Source organism: Lissotriton vulgaris, chromosome 3_1 (assembly GCF_964263255.1).
Source record: "Lissotriton vulgaris chromosome 3_1, aLisVul1.2, whole genome shotgun sequence".
Classification (NCBI taxonomy): Eukaryota; Metazoa; Chordata; class Amphibia; order Caudata; family Salamandridae; genus Lissotriton; species Lissotriton vulgaris.
The window spans coordinates 115,738,896-115,758,500 of NC_141689.1; the positions used below are offsets into that span (position 1 = coordinate 115,738,896).

Consider the following 19,605-nt stretch of genomic DNA (forward strand, 5'->3'; position numbering starts at 1 on the left):
CAATGGTAGGCAGGTAACATGGCTAAGAGCATTAGCTCGGTAATGCATGAATATCGCTGACTTTTCAGCGATATTCATGCATTTCGGCCGATTTTTATCGCTTAGGAGATAAACCTTGATAATAGCAAGATTTCTAAGCGATAAAAATAGGCGAAGCACGGGGATAAAATTATAGCCGCTAACCAAGCTTATCGATAATTATCGCTTATTCTTGGTAATATGCCCCACAATTCTTTCAGGAAATGCAGCTCTCTGCACCTTAGGGGCATATTTACAACTAAGGTGGGAGACCACAGCTTTAAGCCAAGAATGCTAATGCCGCGTTCTGTCACTTTAGAAGCGCAGGGCTACACCATATTAACAAATTTACAACATTAAGGTGTCCCTTCCTGCACAGAAACAATCCAGAATGGTGATTTGTTAGATGTAGGTTTGCTGCACAAAGCAGCACACATGGAAACAGCAAAAATGAGGAAAGAATAAAGCATTTCTCCTCAATTCACCTGTTTAAGGTCAGATTTTCGCTGGGTTTAATCATGTTGGCACTGCCCCATATTTACGCTGCCCTTGTAAAAATGGGGCAGCGTCAAAATCAATGGGTGTTGCGGCGGGACACCCACCAGAACATCCACTGCACAGACCTTTCATGCTAAGTACAGGGAGAAAGAGGGCCTTATTATTCACAAGGCGGCCTCAAGCCATGTTAAGTGACTTAACGCCACCTTATGAATAAGGCTAAGGGTAACATGACTTTTGTCGACGTTCCTGTGGGGTTAGGGGCTTGTAAATACGCCCCTCACTTTCTACTTGACTGGACTCCTCCTTCCCTTTAAGTCTACACATCATCTACTGTCTCAGAATGGACCTCACTCAGGGGCATATTTCAAGCATTATTGCCACAGCAATGCCACTTTTTACGTTCTGGTGGCGATAAATGTTTCATCTTATTTAGTAGGCGGTGATAAGCCACTTAACATGGCTTAACACCGCCTTGTAAATAATAACCCCTTTTGAAGCAATGGTTAGTGTGAAAGGGGTTCGCAATGGCTGTTGCTTTGGGCATGCTGCCGCACCACCCATTGATTTTGACGCGGCCCCTTTCTTATACATACGCCCCTCGATGTCTGCCTGTTTGCTGCTCGATTCTCTGTAATGCAGTAAACCCTCTTCATACAAACTCCATGTAACAGGAATGACCCCTGGGAATCTAGGACGAAAGCTAAGCTGTTCTTAATGAAAACTTGCAATTAGCTTTTTATACCTATTTCATATTTTTGGGGGGATTTATAAACAATAAATATGAGAACAATGACAGTTTCCCTTTTCACTATCTTCCCTTCTGAGAGACCCGACTTCATCCCAGAATTTCTCTTCATCACCAGTAAAACTGCCCCATTGAAGCCACATAACAGTGGCAATGAGAAGAAAATTAGGGTACATAAAATCAAAAATAGATACCGAACTAGACAGGTTAAACAAAATGGTCCTTAAACTCGAATATAGAATGGATGCAGAGAAGCAGAGTTTATCCAAATATGTACAATATTTTTGTGCTGACTGTATTCAATAGATAAATTACTTCTTGAGCTAAAGAAAATAAGGCATAAAAAAAGACAATAATTTGCTACTAGTTTTTGTAGAGTATTCTGGGTTTCTGTAATGAGAGTTAAGGCATCAATCTTAAGAAGTTCTGTGGAACGTGTCCTGTGGGCTGCTGAAAATGGCCTTCCAAACTCACAGGAGCAATTGTCTTTGCAAAGTTCAAGGGGCCTTATTTATGAGAAATGACGCATCGCTGCGAGAAAGCAGCGATGCGTCACTTCTCAGTGCGCACTCCTTGCGACATACCTGATGCGTCATATTTAATGTATGATGCATCATGTCGCAAGGAGTTACAGATACGTCAGTATTTCTGACATATCTGTCAGTGCAAAAGTGACGCATTGCTGGAGTGTGTCACAAAAGTGACGCAACTCCAGCAATGCGTCCTTTCACATGGGGCAAGCCCCATGTGAAAGGGCCTGCGTCAGTCTCACGCCTGCTGTGAGGCAGGCGCAAGATTATGACGCAACAGCGTCCTAGAAGTAATGCAGTGAAATCTCATAGATTTTACTGTGTCACTTCTACGAGGCTTTTTGCGGGGAACGCCCCCCCCCTGCATACATTATACCTGACGTTGGTATAATGTAGCGCAGGGGTTTACAAAGTGACGCAGCTAAGCTTAGATGCATCACTTTTGAAATAGTGCGCAACAGGAGGCATATTTTACGCCGTCGATGCCGCCCATGCACAGCATAGCGGAACATGATTGAGATTCACTGGAACCCGGAATTAGGACAAACTTGGTGGATAATAGGAAAAACCTCCACATCTCACCCGACAAGGACCACCACTGGCCCTGATCCCTGCTGGAGTTTCCTCAGCCCACACAAGATTGTCCTTGACAGCTTCGAGAAGCGAACAGAGGCATCTGACATGGCCCTCAACTGGATTCCGCTCATCATCTTGAGACCGTCGTTGATTAGAACTTGCCCGCTGTGTGCTCAGAATATCCTGCGTGGGGCTATTCAGGCTCCTTGATTACTCAACCGCTTTTATAAAATCCACCCCTGGCACCGCTAACCTCACTGAAACTCCAGTTTCAAAAGTGCACAGACAATATTCCTCATCAGGGAACCCTGGAGAATAGTGCGGAGAGAGATGTGAAAGACTACTGTCGGCATATTGATTCCGAGATGAAGGAGTTTAGGGGCAGAAGTAGTAACTCCATTCATGTTGATGGTCTATCGATTGTGGGAAGAGACCCATCCCCAGAGCAGGAACAAGGAACTAGGGGGCATATTAGCAAGAACCTCGTTAAAATTATACAGTTTTAGCGGCAGGAAACCCCCGCTAAAACGACGATAATGGGCTTGTTAATATGCGTTATAGAATTCCAGTAGAAGCCCAGGTTAGATGTCCTGTACAGCTAACCTGGGCTTCTATTGGAATTCTCTAACGCATATTAGCAAGCCCATTATCGCCGTTTTAGCGCAGGTTTCCTGCCGCTAAAACGGCGATAATTTTAACGAGGTTCTTGCTAATATGCCCCTGAGATTGGACGTTCAATTTCAGTCTCTCTGTGAACCTGCAGAAAATAACAATTGTGAAAGGGTGTAACTTCGCATGTATGATGCTGGGATTAGGCCATATCACTTATACTGGAATTGACTAGAGTGCTGGTCCTTTCCCTTCAGAGCATCTTCTACCCAAATGCTTCTATAAGAGGAATCTGGATGATCCAATTCTAGGCATTCAGATTGTGTCTAAATCTAAAAGATTAATAGCAAAAGGGTATACTGTTATGAAATCTCAGTTCCAGGTGTCTAATTAGGGGCCTGGAACATTTCTGATCACCAGAAGCATTCGTTTGTAGAAGCAAGTGCCCTCGCCCACCGAAAGGTGGCATTCCTCATCATCGGGCAGCTCCTCATTGGGCCGGCGCTGCAATGCCCAACGGGCCCCTTAAGGGGGCTCTTTGCCGGAGATATTCTCAATTTGCCAAAGTGATACTGGGAATATATATATTGTGTCCCTATTATAATAGTGGTAAGTTTGGAATCAAGTGTGAGCAAAAATTGACTATATATATTGCTAAAGGAAAATGTAATTCAAGTGACAATATCTATGTCCCGGTTAAGTAAGGGGAGCCTGAGAGAATGAGGTTCCTAGGGTCTCCTTGACGGTAAGGGTGTAATCCAATGAATTATGACAGTTATAAGTACAAGGTCGACATGTTTGATGTCTATATCGGTAAAAGAGATCGAGTGGCATTTCTTCACCAAAAACGATATAAGTAGACCTCATTTTCACTCTAGGAGAGTATGGATGCATCCCGTTACCCCCGTCTCTGTGTATAATGCATCATGTAACTTACACACGTGTGTATGCTCTTAATACTGGTGACCCTCCTATGGTAAGGTATGGGCTCCTTGGTGATGGCAGAGTCAGCGTTTTTGCTGAGGCAGATTTAGATCTTGGCAGACAGGTTACACAATGGTAACAGATAGCCAGTGCACCGAAATATAAATCCCATAGGATATAATGGGATTAATATTTATATATCAGTCACCGTGGTGATAGAGTCACCCTTCTGCTGAGATCTAAATCAAGTCCTTAGCCTTGTCAGCACCAATTAGAATTTGATTGCAGATGTTTGAGTGAAAAAGAGGTTATGCATAGACATCAAGCTTGAACACAACTCACTGTCGGGCTGAATAGGACCACTGTCCACACTCCCGCCCAGCCCCTGTTTCTCGCAGGTGGGCGGCGCCCAGCCCACTTCGCAGTGGCAGTTCTTGTTGCTGTTGCAGACCTGAAGATGGAGAGAAAGTGGGTCACGATACAGCGTTGAAGCCATAAGAAACTTACAGACAGTCACAATTTGGTTAATGGAACTATCCAATACTATTAAGGGAATAAAATACACCAGTGATGGCATGTGACCTCCAAGTGTCTAGTGTCAAATCTATCAACAAATGGAGGTCACCTACATTTGATTTCCATCTTTAGTGGATTGTAGAAAAAGACAGCACGAGAGAGGATGATAATTTGAATGCATACAAACAGAACCTAAGAACTAGAGAGAGAGACAAAATATGGAGAAGAAATAGAAAAACATGTAGAATTCCTATAGAGGTACTCCTGAAAAGAGCTAACAAACTGAAAGAGAAAAGGAGGGAAAGAGAGAAAAAAGGACAGGGTGATAGCAAGAGAGAGGGCAAGGAAAATAGAGCAAAGTAGAGACAAGGGTAGGACACTAGGGAAGGACAAAAGGCTCCCTCACTCTACCCTCATTTCTCACACATCCTTGGTGTGCTGATGATCTAAAGAGGCCTAAGAGGATGCAGAGTCTTCCAGGGCATATAAAAGGATACACCGGGCTGGCCTGTTCCTTGATGTTGTGCCACCGGTCGACTGTCCAGTCCAGTCCATGCCATCATTCTTGGTGTCCCAATCGGTCTTACAGGAGTGACACCAGCACGAATATGACGAAGCACACATATGCTTCTCGAAAGGCAGCTTGTAACGTGTGTCTCAGACAAGGATGCACTTTCCTTCTCATTACGAGTGCCCGGCTAGGAAAATGGTATGTTACCACTGGGATCGGCATTTAAAAGGTGTTATAATTATCACCTATTACAAGTTGTGCCCTTTAAAAAATAGATAAACAATAATGGTTCCCTAAGAACCTAGGTATGGATAAGTAAACAAAAAACAATGGTTTTGTCTGGTTTACCGGCTATTTCTTATAAGTACGCTTAGTGTCAAATATATTATTCTGTATTCTTTAAACATTATTATCTCAGCTGTCTAAACATATGGAACATATAGCAAATAGTAACAAGTGTGACTCAAATTGCTGTCTACTTTCTTGATTTATATAAATGAAATCATTCATATATATCTTCACATTTGTAAATACGAGGTGAGATTTGCAGGTAATAGGTGATCAAGTGACATTTGTGCTCAGTGCGGGTGTTTTAGCGCGCAATATGTACAGAGTGGTTAAAATATGTACATGGGGAGGAGTAGGCCAGAAAATGAGGGAAAAACAATGACTCTGCTGTATATTAGTTATTCTTTTGTACGCAGAGCCTTGGTCAATCTGGACCATGCGAGGTAGTTGACGTTTCAACCCAAACTATGCTTCATTGGGTAGTCAAGGCGGGTCTTCATCAGGACAGAACAGGGATAGGGGAGTGACAGCCCAAAAAGAACCAGAGTGAATCCTGGTTAGGCCTTAATCTTGTGGCGCCTGGTGGTAGAATCAGGAATGATGGGTACAGGCAATGTAAATTGCAGAGACCTTTCTATTGCAGGAGGGGCACCTCAACCATGAAGTGCTGGACACAGAACAGTACAGTGCATGAGAGGATCTGGATGAAACCACATTTCAGACCCCAGGCTAATTGGAACAACACAATGCACAGCTACTACTTTTCTGTTTTGGCACATTTACCATACATTATCCACTTTTATTTTTGACCAGATCAGTTGTTTTTCCAGATACAGAAGTCAGGATTAAAACTCAGACCAGAGTCAGAATTTAGCCATACAGCCCAAATCTCAGGACAGAAACAGGTGACTCATGCAAAGTCAATCTTTTCCAACGTAGCACAGGACTGAGGCCCACATAACTCCAGGCAGTAATTGCAAGAGAACCTCTGAAATGTAGGTACTTCCCATGGAAGCGCCAATTGGGCTCCATGGAAACTAACATGCAGCATTCCTCAAAATCCTGGGATATTTGCCTGTTCCTTTTAGAAGCCATGCATTATTTAAGGTGGACACTGAAGTGTGTATGTTTTCTTGACTGCTGCAAAACGTTAAACTACAAGGGGCAGATTAATCTTGGCATCACACTTGTCCACTCCATTCCTTAATACAAAAGCTGTTCAAAGTACATAAAACTATGTGTTCTATCTTTTTCCCAGAAACCTTAAGTGTAACATTGCTAACGTTACTTTTATAGATCCTGAGACGGATTTCTATAAAAATTTCCCATTGACTTTGGTCCATATATACATGGAAAAGTAACAAGGTGCATATATTCATCACTATTTGGTATGGAGCATTAATTTTGAAACTTCTTGTAAAGTGGTATATATATATGTATATATGTGGTATTTATATAGCACAAACTTAGGCAAAAGGCTGCTGAGCACCGTACAGATTCCAAGGCAAAAAGACAGTCAACGTGTGATTGGAGAGATAGCTAGAATCTGAATGTGGACTACAACTGCATCTTGATGTAGTGTTGCTTAAAGAGGCGTGCTGTGCTATCCATATGTTCTTCTATGTTTTCAATAAAAAGCTTAGGGGCTGATCTATATCTTCGTGGTATGTATACTATGACGCAATGGTGATGGAGTATTCATATGCCAAGATAAAGGTCCGCCCACCAAATTTTGATACGTACGGACCTTAAGTTTGGCTACGGCAGTGACTACTCTGTCACCACCATAGTAAAACATTTCTGACGGCCCGACGGAGTAAGGGCTGTCGGGGAAATGGCTATATGTCCACCCAACCAATTAGGATGGGTGGACATATAGCCATTTGTTTTACTGTTTATAACCCAGGCAAAACCTGGTGGTAAGGGATAGTAAAAAAGGAATAATGCCCTCCTCGCAATGGGATATAACTCCCATGAAGTCGAGGGTATTATATTTTTTATTTTCCTCAAAAAGAAAATCCTGTTTTGCAATTTTCTTTTTGAAAAGAAAAAAGAAAACTCTTTGGTGCAGTGCTGAGCGAAGAGCATTGACAGGAACCACTGTCATGGTGATTCCTGCCAATTCATTAGAAATGACCGCCTACTTGGCGGTCATTTATAAATGAGTAATTTACTCCTTCCCCATGGAGGAATTGTGGGCCGTCCACCCATATAATTAATGTTTAAAGATGTGTGGGTTCAACTCTTTCCTAAGTTGCAGCAGGGTTGAGCCAGTAGTGATCAATGAGGGAATGTTGTTCCAGATTCTGGGTGCACAGATAGAGTAGGCCTGTTGCCTTTATTTCTTTTGTTGCACTTCATTATCTCCAGTCTGGTGGTGCCCTGGGCAGCAGGAGTGCAGAAACAATGACAAATCATACCCTAGAACCTCAAGAAGATGGATAAATTGTCGATAGGTGTCAACCACTTTGAGTGAAATGTCCTGCTCCATAATTTCAGGCTATAAAGCGGGACGGGCATCCAGCTGGTAGAAAGTCACTCACCCCATGTCCATGACACTTGGAAACGCACTGCTCCAGCTCAAAAAAGGAGGCATTCTGGCATTGGTGATCCTTACAGACCTGAAAGGCAAAAGGGGAAAGACACAGGTTAACTTTGATACTTAGTGACATATAAAGATGGTACCACCGGGTTCTACTATTTCAATTATTGCACACCATACATATCCCACAGATCTGTCTTAGTTCTTAAACTACAATCCTCATACTGAGTTAGATCCAGGCCTTTTCATTGTATTAATAATACGGTTAACCTTCCCAAAGGACGAGGCAATGCATGGTAAACACATTGTGTTATTCTAGAACTGGTCATGCCAGGCTATATCGAGCACTTCCTTGAGTTACTCTAGAACTGATGAAACCATCTCATCTTGAGTGCTTCCTTGTGTCACTCCAGAAATGGTTGTACCATGCTATCTCAAGTGCTTGCCTGGTGTTACTAAAATACTGGTCATACCATGTTATCTCAAGTCCTTCCTTGTGTTACTCTAATACTGGTCGTACCATGTTATCTTGATCGCTTCTTTGTGTTACTCCAGAACTGGTCGTATCATGCTATCTTCAGCTATTCACTGAGAAACAGCATCAGTTCCTTCTTGTTGCTTCTATGTGCATTACTGCTGTACCCCAAAACCGCAACCCTGTTCCCCAAAATCTTAACCAGCACCCTTTACACTATACACTATACCCTTCATTGCGAACCCACATGCATTTTAAGCCATGGTTGATGCACAGGTATTTTAAGAACGCTGTCAGTTCCCATGATCCCCCTGAGTTTGATCATTCATTACCTATCATGGGATGCGCCAGTCATAGCTAAGTGCAGGACTCATAATTGCCTCTTCGTCATCATGGCCCCTCTGAATGACAGCACTGGAGAATGACCTCCACCTGAGGCTAGATGCCCCTAGTCCTCTGCCCCAGAGGAGCGGCAGGTCCCCTGCATCCAGTCCACCCCAGCTCGCACCTCGGGTGTCATGAGGTGGAGAATATCCAGAGTCAGTTGGAAGGAAGGGCCTGGCAATTCCCCACCCTAGATCAAAGAGAGTGACCCAGGAAAGATGAGTCCAAGAAAGGCTGAAAGAGACAAGCTCAGGAGGCTGAAAAAATCAGCCGGTCAGCGAGGTAGTCTTTCAGCAGACTTACGAAGGAGCTCCCCAAATTACTGAGTGCCAAGAAGAAAAGTCATCCACAAAAGCATGGCCCTTCTGAACAATGCTTTCCTTCTCCTGATGGTGCAAGAGGTGCAAACATCTGTGTTTCTTTCAGTTGTTTCCTCAATGCTGTCTTTCCATGCATGTTTGCAATACAACAATGAATAAGGTTTGTGAAGGCTAATCAGAGGACATTTGATGTACAAACTGATGATGGATTTGTTCACACTGGGTGCGATGAAACTCTTCAGATGGCTCTAGCGGGATATAGTTTGACTCATGGAAATATAATGTACATATTAAAGACATGAACCATGGACCTTTGAGTCTATCGGCATGGAGTCGTCACCACACATACTCGGGCTTCGTGACATCACAGAATACCAGTGTTAGTTTTTCGTACTTTTATTTTGCATGGTTGATGGGACAAAATGTTGCCAATAAATCTGCGTGGAATGGGACATGGAAAAAGGCAGTCTGGCTAAACGCGACACAGAGAACATAAGACAGCATCGATCCAATGGTTTTTCTTGCTGTAAAATTCCAAGAGTGATGGAACACCTTTCTTTCTGTTGATTAGATTCACAGAAGGATGCATTACATGAAATGGAATTGGTCAGGTGGACTTGGGGGTGGGGTCGTATGAAGGTGGAGAGGAAAAGTGGTCTAAATGCTTGTTCTGTGAAACGGTTTAAGATTAGTTTGAATTCTTATGACCTGATCTAAGTGGGAATTTGGGAAGTGTAAGTGAAACAGCAAAGAAAGGAATAAGAGGCGAGACTAAAAAAGAAAGGAAGGATGAAATGAATTAGGTAAGGATGATATGAAATCGATTTACCATTCCTGAAGCACACTTAGTACCCGTCAGCACAAGTCCGGGGTCCAGAAGATCCCCCTGCTCATCCGGCGAAGTGTAGGTGTATGTGCCACGGCATTTTACCTCGCGACCCTCAAAGCGAATGGTGGTGTCCATGGACACAGTGTTGGGGCCCTTCGGTTTCGTGGCCCTGCTCTGGCATTGGATCTTCCCACACTTGGCATTGCTGAAAGAAGAGGGACGCATGAGACACCCAACATATTCTATATGTTTACATCAGTCAGTGTTACTCATTGAGTTGTGCATTACATGTGAGTTTTGTGCCTAACACTGGTTACAAGAGATTAGATCATCAATAACAGATGAAAAAAACTGAAAAAATGCCCAGCTCTATGTAAACTTCATTGGCTTAGATGTCTGTTGTAACAAAAGTTCAGAGGCCATAGTATAGATTATAAGAAGGTTTAGGTTTATTAGATCTTAATTTTAAGTAGATAAGTAGATAGTTAAGCCAGTAAGTAAGTTATTAAATAAGCCCTGTGCTTAATTTGAGCCAGTGGTTTCCGGTGCTTGGCACTTGTCTACAACGGCCTTTGTAACAGTCTGCCACAAGGTAGTGCTGTCTTGATCATTTAGAGAGAACCACAACAACAGGTAATTAGTCATTTAATATAAATTAAAAATGACTATTACCTGCCGCTCAAGCCGTACTTATTGCTTTGGGGGACTAAAATAGTCCAAATTGTCACACTTGTAGGAGTGTGAGGGATCGTAGTTGTGATGGTACTGTCACTGGCAGTGCTGGCAGGAGCAATGCATGGTGCAAGCTGCAGTGACCTCCTGACGAGACGAGAGCCCTGGTACTTATTTACAAATGAAGCATTGCTACAGTAAGCGCCACCAGGAGCAACCTCCTTGCTGCTCAGCCCAAATCTTCAACTGACACTTTCAACCTCACCAGCCACTCCAGCATTCCACTACACCACATGTACACTGGCTGTGCAGCAGGGACCTGGAACACCGGGGAGGATGTATTAACATACAACAAAGCCCATACCTTTGACACACAGCACCTAAGATGACGCATTAGTGGTGAATTCTTCACCTGTAGCATGAGTGACAGAGTGTGGGTTCTGAAGAACACATTCAACTTTTCCAAAAGGCACTTTTTAGCACCACCAGCTTACATTTAAGACAAAGTAATAAAGAGGTAAGTAAGTAAGTAAATAATGCTGATGTTCAGACCTGAGTTTAGATACTTGTGCAGTAAAGCACAAAGTGCACAAGGGGGCCTAGAGTGCATTTCTGTTGAACTCCAATCCTCAGTGTGCATGTAAAAAGGCACGTGCAGGTCCACAATTGCACTTTTAGCAGCGCTGGGGCAGAGAATAGTTTCAAGGCTTCAAGCATTCCATCTATTGTACTCACTGGAACAGACAACTGTGTGTCAAAATATTGAGGGAAAAATATTGTGGGGCCAAATAATTGAGGCTAATTATCGAGAACCAACAAATCGTAAAGTGCAGATATAGATGTACTATTCTTAACTCCACCTCTATGTACATTGAATATATATATAGTCAAAGTACATACTTGTTTAGTTAAGTAGTAAACATAACATACACTCACCATTATATGCTTACCTTGTTGATATTTTGATCTCTGTTATTTAGTCCACAGTATTCTGGTCACACAATACGTTTTGCTTGATATTATGATGGACACCGCTCCAGCCTGCAGTTAGTGTGTAAGGATGAGCCTGTGCAACTCCACCTGTACCTGTCAGCGGATTCCTGTCGCTTATGCTTGTCTGCTCTATACCATGCTAAGTTCCCCTCCACATCTGTGTGCTGGAAGGCGAGGTGTCACGGTAACATTTGTGTCTCCCTCCTCAACCAACACTCTGCTGGGGCGTGCAACACTGGTAAGGAGGAGGCAAACACAAAACTGGCGACGGAGGAGGCGTTTATGTATATATGTATGTATGTATGTATGCAATCGGTTATTTGCCATAAATTAAAAGCTGCCACCACATAGAAAATTGGTGTATTTTCATCAATTTTTCACAGGGCGTTTCTAGAAGACAAATTTACTCACTAAAAATAAGCATTGGCAAAGCCCTTAGGTCACGCCTTTTAGGCCTATTCACTGTGCCTATGCTTTTTTCTGATGCTGTACAGCACTGTCAGAAGTCAAATGTCTTTTTTAAGATATTTCAAAGCATCAGTAAAACATTTAATGAAAAAGGTGTGATGAGATGGTACCTGCAGCCAGTTGCATCATTCTGTAAGCGCATGCATGTGCAATGACATATGCACCAACATTTGTGCACATACAGAGTGACACTGTCACCCTTTTTGTATTTTTATTGACCAACCTAAGATGGCTGACGCTTCAAAATTGGGGAAAAACATGAAATGTTAAGTGCAGCAAGCAGTTTTCTTGTAGCAGACCACCCAACAGCGAGTACGGATGTATGTCGTTACAACGCATACTTTTACAACGCATACCTTTACAACGCATTTTTTACAACGCATAATCCATTACAACGCATTCCATTAAAACGCATGCCATTACAAAGCATCTCTAAAAACTACCATTACATTGCATGCATGGTAAGTATTGGATAGTGTAGGGGTAAAATTTACTATTCTAACTCCAGGGGGTGCAACAGTAGGGTTAGTGTTGGATAGTGTAGGGGTAAAAATTACTATTCTAACTCCAGGGTGTGCAACAGTAGGGTAAGTGCTGGATAGTGTAGGGGTAAAAATTACTATTCTAACTGCAGGGGGTGCAACAGTAGGGTAAGTGTTGGATAGTGTAGGGGTAAAAATTACTATTCTAACCCCAGGGGGTGCAACAGTAGGGTAAGTGTTGGATAGTGTAAGGGTACTATGTGTATGCATTGTAATGGTATACGTTGTAATGACTGCGTTGTAATGACATGCGTTGTAGTGGTATGCTTTGCAGTGGCATGCGTTGTAATGGTTGCATTGTAATGGTATGCGTTGTAATGGATGTTGCGTTGTAAAAGTTTCGTTGTAAAGGTGGTGCGTTGGAAAAGTTGCATTGTAAACGTTGTTCCCCGCGAGTACAAGCTGCTGGGCCCTCCAAAACAATGTAACAAAAAAATGGAAATGCCCATGAGTGGAGAGGAGAAATGTAGGAGTAGATGTGGGGAAGCAACGGGGATCAGTGGGGTGGAATAAAATGAAAATAAAACTGGGTTGGGGAGTAGTGAAAAAGCAACACATCAAGGACAGAGCAACACAAATAGTGTGGCGGAATTGGAAAGAGGAGAGAAACATTTAAGAGAGTTAGAAAACAAATGGACTGTAATGGAGTGCTTAATGAAAGGAAAATGTAGTTCCTTAAATCAGAACAGTAGACCGATACAAATTTACTCAACAGGATGGTAAAAAGGATATTCTCCATTGGAGGGACAAACATAGGAAGAGGAAGGAAACCTTTTAACAAGAAGTAATCAAATGAAAGTGACATTAAAGTTTAAGCCCACTATAAGCTTTTGGTATAGTCATCAAAGGTTGTTTCACAACCAGACAGCTAAGAGCTGTCTGGTAGGTGAGACCTAATGACGAGCTGGTCCTAACTGGAAAAATATATGTATTTTGAGAAAATGACAAGCTGATGTTTTTGCATAAAACAATTGCATTTCTAAAGTATATTTAATCTGATATGTTTGGTGATAATTCATATTGGGTTAAGGTAACCTATGACTGATGCTAATACTTTGGCTTACTGTTAATTAATATACTAGGTGACAAAGGTAATATTTGGTTAAGCGGATGCATTTCAAGACACTGCGGCTTCAGGGTAGCTTTGCCACAAAAGAGAAAAAACATATCCACAAAGTTTTGCTACCCACCTCTTGTCACACTTCACAAACTGCCCTGCGACTTTACCACAGTTGCCATAGCTATCCCCGGCCGCGTTCACGTCTCGAAAACACGCATCAGGTGCGGGGCGAGCGCCTGCAAAGAAAGCGAGAACAGACTTAAGACACCCTCATTCTCACTACACAAACAAATAGAACATAGGGAAGAGGGTGATGCAAACCAGCTTATACCAGTGGACGATTTTTCACAGCGCAATGAGAAATGCATGTTGTTTTTTCACCATATCCTGTAAGTAAAGTTAGGAAAACCTGGAACCCTGAATGATTTACATCTACAGCAAACAATAGCACAAACCAAAAATATACTTCTGGAATTTCAATTTCATGAAAACCACAATAACATGGTATTCTTCATAATTTTCAGGGTCTACAAGACTAAAGCATTTTACGTGTGCTTCCCTGCAGATAACAAATTCTTTTTGATACCTATTTACCAAAGGGATTTCAAACCTTGGGTCTTATTTACAAGCCCAGTGTGCTTCTAAAACGTCATTTTTAGGTCTCGCCTAGGCAGTGCTGTATTCAGGATATGAACATAAAGCTCCGTCCATCTTTTTAATTGCCTCCTGTCCCTGTCCTTTGTAAATGGTGGCTTTTCACTGGTTAATAGGCTTAGTAGTCCCTCCTTAGAACTGCCTTGTCTCTTTTTGTAACCTCCCATGAGGACACCCCCTGTTACATGGGTTGTTACTCCCTAGGTTTTAATTACAGCCTCAAGGCACTATTTTCTTAAAAGGCATCAGGCAAGACACACACTTGGTCCTAAATTCGGCTGGAAGTGGTTACTTAGCTCACTAGAACATCTCACATTTAAATAAGACCATCTGTACATTTCCCTTCATCAGCTCCACATAGTACAACCTAATCCAAAACTAATGTAATGAATATTTTGTCACATACATTTCAAAACTACTAATTGTATATATGGACATAGCTATTTGAATGTACTCGTAGTACTGTCTTGCTTGCAGTGCATTATGGGTAGGGTGGATTTACCATATCTTCTGTAGGGTGCAGTACCATTTTTGACCAAAAGAGGTCCGCAGTGCCGGTGCCTTGCTCACTAGGGACCTCTAGGAGCAGCTTACGGTACTGCATAGAGACATGCAGTGCTGGTGCCTTGCTCACTTAGGACCTCAAGGAGCAGCTTGCGTTACTGCACCTAGACATGCAGTGCTGGTGCGTTGCTCACTTAGGACCTCAAGGAGCAGCTTGCGTTACTGCACCTAGACATGCAGTGCTGGTGCCTTGCTCACTAGGGACGTCTAGGAGCAGCTTGCGGTACTGCACCGAAACATGCAGTGCTGGAGCGTTGCTCACTAGGGATCTCTAGGAACAGCTTGCGGTACTGCACTGAGTCACACAATGCTGGTTCCAAGCTCACTACGCAAGCATTTGCAATGCACTAGGTCCCGCATTGCTGAAAGAATTAGCTATTGGTGTTGCATTATTATTTGCAACGCCAATACCACAAACTAGCAGTAATGCGAGACCTATTGCATTGCAAATGCTTGTTTTAAACATTCTGGCAGCGCGCTGGCCTTACTCATATCTACGAGGCCATGGAAACAGGGCCGGCTTTATGGCAGTGTCACTGGTGCGGCCGCACCGGGTGCTGACCTGGGGAGAGGGTGTTGATTTCAGGGGGGTTGTTGCTAAAAAGGGTTAGTTTGGGTAGATATACATTCTTATTAGTAAATCCACCCATTACCAGTGCTTTAAGACAAATTAAATGTATGTGAGAGAGGGTCTATGGAGAGATACAGGGTACTTTTGTCATGGGAGGAGGAGACAACGCAAAAACTGATTGTTGCTTCGGGCACCACCAGCACTAAAGCCGGTGCTGCATGGAAATCCACCCTGCGAGGCTTTTCATGGCCGCGTAGATATGGTGTAATGCAACGCAGCGCAAATCAATGAACTGCCTCACACTGCGTTGGGGAGGCGTGCCATGGGCATTGCAGTAGGTGTTCCCACTCAACGCCCATGGTTTTGGACACATTCCCCGGATTTACAATATAGCGTAAACCTAGGAATGCTTCAAAACTTTGCTCCTCCCCAGGTGTCCCTTCCTGCAGAAACACAACCCGATTTCAACACAGACGCCTGTGCACCATAGTGCAAGGGTGTCTGCATTCGCACATGGAAGCACATATTGCGACAGCATAGTGAAAGAGGACAGGAGAGTGCTGTATCTCATAGATAAGGTGCATTCCTGCCCTTTTCTTTTGAAGCAGAGCAGTGCATTAGGAAGCCTTGCAGCACGGCCCTGTGCCGAAATGTTGTAAATAAGGCCCCTTGTTTTTATTTTCGATCTTACATTTTTATGTTTTGTACAAAAGTGTGAGGTATGTGCCAGGGCAATGGCATCATAATATACCATTTGGAACCACTGCTAAGGGCTGTACTGGTTGTTAAAAGACCTCTCCCTTATACTGAGGTAGAGAGCCGCTGACAACAGGGATAGGCCAAGTAGAGGCGTAGCTTGCTCAGTACGACCAAGGGGGTGTGAGCTTCAGAGTTGTCAACAATCACACTGCATATCACATTAATCAGAATATGAGACGCTACTCAAGATGGTGGCTTAAGGGCAAGTGGAAAAGTAAACAAGTACGGATTGTGTGGGACACTAAAAACGCTGGGCCTTATTTAGGAAATGCCATGGCGCCGCAGGCCATTTTGCTGTGCGGAGCTGCATCATTTTAAAAGCACAGGGGTGCACCATATTTACAGCAATATGGCGCACGGTACACAGACAAAATATTGAGTTTTAAATTTCGATATACAATTATATCGAAGTTTAAATATCGATGGGACAAAATATCGAAGGTAAGTAATATCGACAGTCTTAATATCGATATTAGTATGATATCAGTAATATCGAAGTTTTAAATATCGATGTCAATAATATCGAAATAAATAACTTCGATGTTACTAATATCAATTTTTAAATAAATCTAGTGTATATTATATTGTATTTATTATGTTTTATTATTTATTTTTAATGTAATTTAATTAAATATTGTCTTTTACTATTGTAGCGGGTTGTGGGTTTATAGGGGAATAGGGTGGGAAGTAATTTAATTATGTTAAATTAATTATTAATTAGTAGGAATTATTAATTAATTAATTGAGAATGAATTTTTAATTAATTTAAATTAATTGATTAATTGATAAATATGTTCTGTAGCGGGTTATGGGTTTATGGGGGAATAGGGTGGGAAGTAATTTAATAATAATTAATTCATTAATATATGTTTGTACATATTTTAATTAATAATTAATTGGTAATTAATTTATATTAATTAGTTAATTAATTAATATAATTTTGTACATATTTTTAATTATTAGTTGGTAATTAATTAATATTAATTAGGTAATTACATTAATTAGAGTAATTTTTTTATATATAATTTTTTGTTATTCTTAATTAATTAATTGGGAACAATAATATTAATTATTAAATTAAATTAATTACAGCTAATGTGCTAATATATTTACTTTATTGTTATTGTTAATTAATAATTAATTGGTAATTAAATAATATTAATTAGTTTTGGGTAAAGGAGTATTTTTAGGGTTCAGGGTCAGTTTTCAGTTTTTGGGTAAAGGGGTATTTTTAGGGTTCAGGGTCAGTTTTCAGTTCTTGGGTAAAGGCGTATTTTTAGGGTTCAGGGTCAGTTTTCAGTTTTTGGGTAAAGGGGTATTTTTAGGGTTCAGGGTCAGTTTTCAGTTTTTGGGTAAAGGGGTATTTTTAGCGTTCAGGGTCAGTTTTCAGTTCTTGGGTAAAGGGGTATGTTTAGGGTTCAGGGTCAGTTTTCAGTTTTTGGGTAAAGGGGTATTTTTAGGGTCCAGGGTCAGTTTTCAGTTTTTGGGTAAAGGGGTATTTTTAGGGTTCAGGGTCAGTTTTGGGTTTTTGGGGTACAGGGATATTTTTAGGGTTCAGGGTCAGTTTTCAGTTTTTGGGGTACAGGGATATTTTTAGGGTTCAGGGTCAGTTTTGGGTTTTTGGGGTACAGGCGTACAGGGTAAAAATAAAAAAAAATTACTATAAATCTATTAAATGAAATTAAAAAAAAGAAAATTACATTAAATTAATAAGTGTTTTATTTATTTTAAATGTATATGTATTAGTTTTAATTTTGTTTTAATATTTTTATTTAATATTTGTAAAATTATATGTATTTTAAAATTATTTTTACATTATTATTAATACATTTAAAAAAACAATATTTTTAATTTCGATATTTTTGTACTACGATATTATTTTTTCGATATTTTTGTACTTACCTTTATGAAGATATCACTCCGATATTTTTGATGTCGATATTTTTGTGCCGATATTTTTGTATTTCGATATTCTGTCTGTCGATATTATGTCAGACATTCGTGCTCACCCCTGCACCAGTGCTAAAACAGCAGCTGTGCACCAACGCAGACACTCTTGCACTACGGTGCAGAATGCAGCACACATAGAAAGAGGAAAAAACTAGGAGAAATAAAAGTGTTTTTCCTGGTTGCGCCACTGTTAGGCCTCCCCTGGGGAGGCGCAGGAATCTGACGCATTCCCGGGTTTACAAAATGTTGTAAATCTGGGAATGCGGCAGAATCCATGGGTGTTGCATGGGAACACCCACATTAACATCCAAGGCATGCCCTTTTTCTGCAAAGTAATGCCTGAAAAGGGGCAGTATTTACAAGGTCACGAAAAGCCACAAAGGGTGAATAGCCTTGTAAATATGGGCCAGCACACTGTGCGAGCCGGTGTGTCAAAAAAAAGTGACGAACTGGCACCGCAATGTGCTTTTAAATGAGCCCCACAGCACTTTTAAGACCTTAAAAACAGAGACTTGAGTGTGGGTGCATGTAATGCGCCTTGATGCCCATGGGCTAAGTTGCGCTATATAAATGGTCCCTCACTCACTCATGTATTTAAAAATACCAGATGAAATCCGATCGACACCTTATGATACTCGACTGAAAGCTCCTGTACCCAATTATTTATTAAGAAAGTTGTAAGCTTAAGATATAGAAACAGGAAGGGAGATATTGTAATGATGAAGGAGAAGGCTTACACCAGCCATTATTACCCCTCTGCGATGCCACTGTCTTCTGCAGTGCTCGCATGTACTAATTATGCCTTATTGCACAGTAATCAGCGCACTAACCGCGGTTAATACCTTCTTCATAAAGCATTAGGTTTAATGCCTGCACCACAATTGTCCTCCTGTATAACGAGGAGAAGGGCAATTTGCAGCTGTTAATGCCTGACAGCGTTTGAGAAATAAGGCTATACACCCATCCCCATAAACACACCTAACACAAAATAGACTTCTTGTCTGTGATTCAAGCCATCCTTGAACTTTGAAAGCAGCCAATCAGCAGTAGCCCCAGCATTCTAAGCATGCTGATTTGTTGAATGATGTCCACATTCATTTCAGGATGTGACTTTTAGTTAAGACTACATTAAGAGCATATGAAATAAAAAAAAAAAAAGAAGAAAGCTGACAAACTCATTTTCACACATGGCGACAGTGTACTAGAGGCAGTGGGAATACCACTGTTAATTCGCGTTTCCTTACAATCTGAAGGGCACAGGTCTTTTTTTTTTTTAAATGTAGGTATTTGGCCGAGATGACTTTTCGAGCAAGTCCAGAAAAATATTTTTCTCTGATCTGTGTCTATCCAACCCATCTTCAGTTGAAGCGATCTTTATGGTACTGAGACCCTCCTTATAAGTGGCATGATAACTATAGGAGCTGTAACTCCTGTCACTGTATCGATTACAATTATTAGTTTGGCTGATTTCATAACTTTTTGTTTGAATGGGTTAATACGAAGTCAATGAATGTCATGATAGGTGCAGGCCCAACAACTGCAATATCAATAAATGCAATGTTGAACGTATGTTACTGCTACTCACAATGCCCGTCAATGCATAC

At 41.5% G+C, this 19,605-nt stretch overlaps 1 protein-coding gene across 5 annotated transcripts in view; it reads right to left on the bottom strand.

Moving 5' to 3' along the window:
- LOC147726050 (disintegrin and metalloproteinase domain-containing protein 33-like) overlaps positions 1-19,605 on the bottom strand; it is a 396,812-nt gene that overhangs the window by 23,795 nt on the left and 353,412 nt on the right. For all 5 annotated transcript variants that reach the window (XM_086960167.1, XM_086960170.1, XM_086960165.1 and 2 more), the window contains exons 15-18: positions 13,634-13,739; positions 9,769-9,973; positions 7,762-7,839; positions 4,246-4,354 (exon numbers count right to left, since the gene is read on the bottom strand). In XM_086960167.1, coding sequence (XP_086816293.1) covers positions 4,246-4,354; positions 7,762-7,839; positions 9,769-9,973; positions 13,634-13,739 — 498 coding nt within the window. The remainder of the gene's footprint in view (positions 1-4,245; positions 4,355-7,761; positions 7,840-9,768; positions 9,974-13,633; positions 13,740-19,605) is intronic.